This window comes from Cucurbita maxima, unplaced genomic scaffold, assembly GCF_002738345.1.
Source record: "Cucurbita maxima cultivar Rimu unplaced genomic scaffold, Cmax_1.0 Cma_Scf00014, whole genome shotgun sequence".
Taxonomy (NCBI): domain Eukaryota; kingdom Viridiplantae; phylum Streptophyta; class Magnoliopsida; order Cucurbitales; family Cucurbitaceae; genus Cucurbita; species Cucurbita maxima.
In genome coordinates, this window is record NW_019272030.1 from 3563790 (window position 1) to 3571369 (window position 7580).

Here is a 7580-nt window from a genome sequence, read left to right on the forward strand (position 1 = left end):
TTTTTTTTTTTTTTTTTTTTATGGTTTATCTGAAGAACACACGTACTGAAATATATACACGAGTAGAATATGGGAAATAGTGGGAAACTGGATCAAAAACTTCGTGCTAAGTTCAAGAAAATATCATCGATGCATTCATAATACTGTAATTGATTGCGGATTTGAGTAAAGCTAAATGTGAAAGACATGAAAACACTCTCCATGGGTGAAGGGTTCAATTTTCACCTTCACAATTGTAATTCTTTGTTCAAAAACTGAAAATATTGCAGGTGGTCAAAAATTGCAAGGCAACTCCCCGGAAGAACAGATAACGAGATAAAGAACTATTGGAGGACAAGGATACAAAAGCGTATCAAGCAGCAGGGGGATGCCGAAAGAGTTCATGAACAGATGATGTTGATAGGTAGCTGTTCAGAGACGAACGACGAGCATGCCATCAGCCCGTGCAGCCAAGTTTCGAGCTTTAATAATGTTGTGGGGCCGATGGAGATCAGCCATGACTATTTCCCACCATATGAAGGAGATACAGAGGCTATGGCCTTTCAGCAGACGACTTGGCCTCGTGGGGATGGGGCGAATGACGACTACTGGAGCATGGAGGATCTTTGGTCCATGCAATTACTTGATTGAAATGCTTGCTGGGAGGAACAACAACTGCTGGGTTTAAATTATGTATAGTTGAACCATAAATAAAAATTTCCTTTTATATATTATTACATGATCTCTGGATTTTTCGTCGAACGCTCTAAGAAACATGATAGATCGATATTTTTTTCTCTCGTGACAGTGTCAATACATCCTTATTATTTAGAAGCCACCAAAATGAGTTATTGCAACAAACAAACGATAAACGGTACTTTCCTTCGAGAGAGAGAGAGAGAAAGAGCACATACAAAGAGTCTCGGAACAACGCTTGGGTTGATCTTGATCAGTCGTTTTCGAGAATGCTTATATGCAAGAAAGTAGGTGGGATATTGCAATGGCATCTTTTGAGGAATTTAGTCACATGCTTTTATTTTATACAAGCTTGACAGCTCTCTCTCTCTCTCTTGTAAACAACGTGATGAAGTACTACTCTATATGTGGCTTATTATATCAACACAGTTTGTGGGTAATGCTTTGAATTTTGTAGCTTCTGCTTTTAAATTACCCTAATCTCATGTGTAGCTTTCTTTCCTTTTTATTAGGAGTAATTTCGAAATTATTCTCTCAAAATATGGCAAATTTTGAAAATAGCAACTCTATTGTCTGAAGAATACTAAAGAATGCTGCATTTATTTTTTAAATTAGAAAAACCAAATTTCAACTCCCTTACTTAAATGACTTTAATCACATTTAATTACTGATAAATACACTCAGTACTAATTAATTTTAATTAAGTGTTGAGATTGTGAACTAGAGAAAGGAGCAAATTAAATTGTTTAGTTTCTGTAAAGTTTCACTTTTTTTTCAATGAAAGAAATATGTGGCCAATATTGCCTTAAACAAAAATGTTCTGGTGCAGCTGTCTATGGTATTACAGTACACCCCCCTTCAATCTAATCCAACCAAATTTTTTTCGTTTAATCTAAACCCGACCAACACAAGTAACGTGGATCTTAGACATGGTTACAAACCTGTCTATCAGCACCTTGTCCTTTGATAGGGTTCTGAACTTGTCTACCCTTCCACATATATCTAAAAGAAAGTCAGACCAACCAGCGAAAAATATCGACCTTGATAAAGAGAGGACTAGTGTGGATTCAAACCTTCAACCTTCGGTTATTTATTTATTTGGATTTTTTTAACACATAATTAAATTATTATTTTTTAATTCAACCCTTTTTTGGGCAACAACATTTAAAAAGGTGTGGTGAATTTCCTTTGGATGTACAAATATTTATTTATTAGTATTTTGGATATATTGATATAGGTTTCCACTATTCTTGTGTTGCCACGTGTCGAATGACTCTAATATTTCTGGAATTGATTCTATAAAAATATTAGTTTGTGATCTATTCTTGAATTATATATATATATATTTTCGGGAAAAATTCTTTAAACACAAAACAATAATAAAGAGTGGACATAAATTTAATTTATCTTAATTGCATGGCGCCTCTTTTTATTTAATTTAATTATATATATAATTTAATTTTGGTTACAAAGTTGTTGACTTTGGTTGCTTCAAATTTAATGCAATTTAATCCTTGATTTTGTGTATTACTATTTTAGTCCACTATTTATTATTAAAAAATTGATTAATTTTCTTATTTTTGGATTTTTTTCTTTTATATATATTACTGGATTAAAAAATTCAAAATTATAGAAAATTTGATTATACCTAAAAGAAATATCTACCATAATTATGACAAAATAGGTGGTAAATAAATAGTTCAATTAAATAAATTAATTTTATCGTTACATTCGTTTAAGAAATTTATTTATTCTAGTTTATAAGCGTGTTACATTCATATCGACCGCATAAATTTGCACATGAGATAAATAAATCTGAGCTTATTAAATCAACCCGTTTATTTTCCACCGCCGTTTTTTTTTTAACAAGATATTAAAAGAAAAAAAAAGCTGATATTTATTTAGCCCACGAGATAAACATTAAAAAGAATGGCATATACAAAACACAAGTACTCAATTATTATTATTATTATTATTATTATGATATATTCCCATCCTGAAATGTCACTTCTTTACTATAAATTCATTAAAATATTAAAAGTAAGAAAGGCAACAAGATATGGACTAAAAAGCAAATGTGTGAAGGGCCTCATTTGAATTAACAAAAACCTAGGGATTGGCAAGCAAATTATAAAAATGTGAGGGTAGCTTTCTTAAAAAAATTAAAATTACTTCACATTCGAAAAGGGTAAACAAAGGACAAAAGGTAAAAGCCACTTTTTGCATTTTGTCCCCAACGCCCATATCTCTTTGCAATTAGGTCCTTCTCCCTTATTTATATATATAATATAAGCACATGTTATTTGAGGCACTAAACAATTGTAAATAAGAATCATGAAATACATGATATGCACGTGGAACATTTGGACAATTTCAGCACATGTTGGGGTCGGCCATGTATGTATGTGTGTGTGTATATATATATGTATGTATGTATGTATGTATGTGTCATCCATGCATGCATGATGTTGTGTTTTTTAAAATGCTTATGATGGCCACTAGATTTTGAGCTATGTTTGCTTATGTAACCTTACCAATTGAATCCTTGTTTAGTTTTAAATGGCCCAATCTTCCTTTGGGCTGGGCCTTGGATTCAAAATCATTAGGCTTAGGCCCAATTTACATGGATCGAGTTTCTCGCTAAGAATTTTTGTGTCGTCTTCGTATAGAATTTTCTCATATTGATTAGGGCAGTTCTTGTAGGTTAAATCGACATCTCTTAACTATAATTCAACTTCCCGATTTGAACAAATTTGTGAGGTTGACGTGTATAATTCATCCAATTAAATTTTTTTTTAAAATTATATTTTGTATGAACCATGATATTTCACAAAATTTTGGCAATTCACTTTGCAAAAAAACAAAAAAAAAAAAAAAAAAAAAAAAAAAGAAAAGAAAAAGGAAATGTAGTACGTGGCGGTGATAGAACGGATATTGTATCAGCACTGTTCTAGAGGACAATATGGTAAATTTGTCCTTTCTTTAACTGCCACATGTCGCCGATATAGGGATCGCTAGAAATTGACTTGTCTTTTGTACGCTGAATTAATATTTAAAAGAATGTTAAATGACGATTTTAGCCTCCATAATATTAATTAAAAATTCCAAATGTATTATTATTAATTATTATTTTTTTTTCATACAAAACATTGATAAAATTGAAATAAAATCCGAATTTAAAGAAAATGAAATTAAGTCCACACAAGAAAATATTATATAATTTTATCTTCTTCTTTATCTCTTGGAATGGTTCGGAAGGAGGTCTCATGCTCAGAATCGACTGCACCACCGGAGACCAATAGCGAGAGAAAGAGATAGAGAGGAGGAAGATGGGGAGGGCGTTCGTGTATGTGATTCTTGGTGGAGGCGTTGCTGCTGGTTATGCCGCCCTTGAATTCTCCAACAGAGGAGTCTCTCATGGTGAACTCTGCATAATCTCCGAGGAATCGGTGAGCAAATCCTTTCAATCTCCCCAATTCGTTACCTAACTTTACTTCTTCTTCGCAATGATTATCACATTTCATCGCCACGCACTTACATGATTCAACGTTTAGTTCAAAATAGGATACCACTTTTCACAAGCAAATTCCCCGATTCAGGCATTCTTTTGGGAACCTCTGATTTCTTAAGTCTCGTCGTTATTATACCTGTTTTGTATGTATCTATTTGTCATCAACTGGAAATGGATTTTCAAGGCATATTGAACAAACAGGTCCATCTGTTTTTGGCACTCCTACTTCTGCCGGTGTTCTTTTCTTTATAAATAGAAATTTTCTCCTTATGATTTGAATATCATTAATTACCATATATGACACAGAATTTCTCTGCTGAACTGCTCATTCCCTGTTGTCGTGGAGCTTCTTAGTTGGATTATACACACGTAAACTAGAAGATAACTTGGTGTTTATAATAAAATCAGTACTATTTTGTTATTTTATTTCATTTGCTATTCATGTGCAAAGTGGGAATTATCTTTGATTTTTCATGATACGTAGTTTCTTTGAATCTCTTATAGGTAGCACCTTATGAGAGACCTGCTTTAAGTAAAGGGTATTTACTTCCAGAAGGTAGGACTTTTTACTTTGCCGCATCAATGGCTATTTATGTATAAATAGATTAGGAAAGGAAATAGAAAAACTAACAGAAGCCATAGTGAGCATAGCTTATAGGTAGTTGACATGTACTCCTTTCTTTGAAGTCAGAAGTTTAAATCCTCGTATCTTCAATTATTGTAATAAAAAAATCATTTTACGATAACTAACGCTTCAACGATACATTTCTCCGAGAATTATCGAAAACCAGGCGTTTCCTTGAGCATGGGATGGTTGCTTTTATCATTTAGCAGGATGCTAACTTTTGTATGCCATCTTGATTAGCATCCGACAGAAACTTTTGCCATTGTTTTTTTTTTAGGACACATATGTAATGTAGAATTCTATGCTAATGTGCAGCTCCAGCACGCCTTCCAGCATTCCACACATGTGTCGGTGCCAATGAGGAACGGTTAACTCCAAAATGGTACAAAGAACATGGCAAGTAATTCGTATCTGCCTTGTTTGGTCTGCAATTCTAACGTGTCGATGTAGGAAGCTCATGGACCATTTGATCATGCTAATCATTTTCTACTTATGCTCGCCTCTAGTTAAGTCATTTCATATCAATTTATACCTTTGTATACTCAAATGCACATAGCCAGAAATCAGGAGCATGCGATAATTTGATCATCTGATATCATTTCTGCTTTTTCATATACAAATTTGTATATCTCATGAGTCATGATTCAGGCAGGTATAAGTTGTGAAGCCTAGTAACCATGATTCTGTCTTCTCTTCAGGAATTGAATTAGTTCTTGGGACCCGAGTAATATCAGCTGATGTTAGGCGTAGGACCTTGTTAACAGCAGCTGGAGAGACTATCAGTTACAAGATTCTCATCGTCGCAACAGGTGCTCGGGTATAGCAGCAATCTTTTAAAGAAAGCACAATTTTCATATATTTTCTCTTTGTTTAGCTAACATCTGGGTATAAATGGTCCAAACTTGTTGCATATTGTGAGACAGATTTCACTGATCTAATAGATCTTGAAGTTTCATGGTAGTCTAGAATTGTAGTCCTTGGCTTCAAAATGTACAAGTAGCCACTGTTTAAATGACTTCGAGTTCTCGTGATGGGTTGAGTATTTTTCTTTTTTTTTTTTCCCTTCTTTCGGGTGTAGGCTTTGAAGCTAGAAGAATTTGGAGTGAATGGATCGGATGCAGAAAATGTATGTTATCTACGAGACCTAACCGATGCGAATAGGCTTGTTGATGTGATGCGTTCTAGTTCGGGGGGTAATGCTGTTGTGATCGGTGGTGGCTACATAGGAATGGAGTGTGCTGCATCTCTAGTGATTAATAAAATTAATGTAACAATGGTTTTCCCTGAAGCACAGTGCAGTAAGTAACCTAGCTATTCTGCGTTCTTTTATTGCTCAAGTCATTAACCATCCTTGGTGCATGCACAATTGGTAAACTTGAGGAACTTTTCATCTTTATAGTGCCTCGTCTATTTACCCCCAAGATTGCAAGCTTTTATGAAGATTATTACAAATCTAAAGGAGTGGAGTTTGTCAAAGGAACTGCCTTGTCATCTTTTGATATGGACGCTGACGGAAAGGTACTGCAGACTCAACTTTAGTGATTGGGTGAAAAAATATGAATTTGATGAGAGAAAGAGGAACTGATCCGCAGAGAGAGCTCCATTAAATTGTTTGTTTCACAAAGTTTTTCCTCAAAATTCTGTTAGGAATCACGACTCTCGACAATGGTATGATATTTCACTTTGAGCATAAGTTTTCGTGACTTTACTTTGTGCTTCCCCAAAAGGCCTCATACCAATGGAGATAATATTCCACACTTATAAACCCATGATCTTCCACTAAATTAACCAAGGTGGGATTCACTCCCAATAATCCTCAACAAATTCCTTGTAGACACTGATTAACTAACCATTTTCAGGTTGTTGCTGTCAACCTAAGAGATGGAAAACGGCTCCTTGTGGACATGGTTGTTGTCGGAATAGGAATCCGACCAAACACGAGCCTGTTTGAAGGCCAGCTGACCTTGGAAAAGGGTGGAATCAAGGTAAACGAAAAGATGCAGTCGAGTAATAGTTCGGTCTATGCAGTTGGAGATGTAGCAGCATTTCCAGTCAAGCTTTTCGGTGAGACCCGGAGACTCGAGCATGTTGATTCTGCCAGAAAATGTGCTAGACATGCTGTTGCTGCCATTATGGAGCCAGAAAAATCTGGAGAGTTTGATTATGTACCATTTTTCTACTCGAGAATATTCGCACTCTCGTGGCAGTTTTACGGGGACAATGTCGGGGAGGTCGTACATTTCGGGGATTTCTCAGGGAACACGTTCGGGGCTTATTGGGTAAACAAAGGTCACCTAGTTGGATCTTTTCTTGAAGGTGGAACAAAAGAAGAGTATGCAGCTATAGCCATGGTCACCAGTCTGAAACCTGCTATTGAGGATTTGGCCGAGTTGGAAAGCCGAGGGCTGAGCTATGCCATGGCAGTTAGTCGTAAACCACCTCCTCCATCACAAATCACCAATGTTGGTGATTCTGGTCCTTCCCTTGTTCTAGAAAAACCAGTGTATCCATGGCATGCGACCGCTGGGGTTATCCTAGCTGGATCGATTGCTGCATTTGCATATTGGTATGGGAGGAGACGTCGCCGATGGTGAGAAGAGTCGCCGATGGTACCGGGTGGTTTAGCAAAGCATCAAGCATGGGAGGTTTGATGATGTACCAATTATGTACTTGGTTATCATTCATAACGGTGGGAAATATTGAATGCTATCAAACATATATTCAATTACAAAAAAGCTATATATATATAAAAAAAAAAAAAAAAAAAAA

At 35.4% G+C, this 7580-nt stretch overlaps 2 protein-coding genes across 3 annotated transcripts in view; both read left to right on the forward strand.

Moving 5' to 3' along the window:
- The window catches only part of LOC111489102 (myb-related protein 305-like), a 3376-nt gene extending 2643 nt beyond the window's left edge, over positions 1 to 733 (forward strand). Inside the window, exon 3 of the mRNA XM_023137138.1 lies at positions 270 to 733. Coding sequence (XP_022992906.1) covers positions 270 to 630 — 361 coding nt within the window. The 3' untranslated portion in view covers positions 631 to 733. The remainder of the gene's footprint in view (positions 1 to 269) is intronic.
- Positions 734 to 3886: 3153 nt separating this feature from the next.
- Positions 3887 to 7556, forward strand: LOC111489099 (monodehydroascorbate reductase 4, peroxisomal-like). 2 transcript variants are annotated; one of them, XM_023137135.1, is made up of 7 exons: positions 3888 to 4124; positions 4691 to 4742; positions 5127 to 5207; positions 5510 to 5628; positions 5890 to 6109; positions 6211 to 6329; positions 6671 to 7556. In XM_023137135.1, exons 1-7 carry the CDS (start codon positions 4005 to 4007, stop codon positions 7403 to 7405), a joined length of 1446 nt encoding a protein of 481 aa, XP_022992903.1. In that variant the 5' UTR covers positions 3888 to 4004; the 3' UTR covers positions 7406 to 7556. The 2 variants fall into 2 exon arrangements, with proteins under 2 accessions (XP_022992904.1, XP_022992903.1); XM_023137136.1 differs by lacking the exon at positions 5127 to 5207 and having other exon boundaries at positions 3887 to 4124.
- The last annotated feature ends 24 nt before the right edge of the window (positions 7557 to 7580 follow it).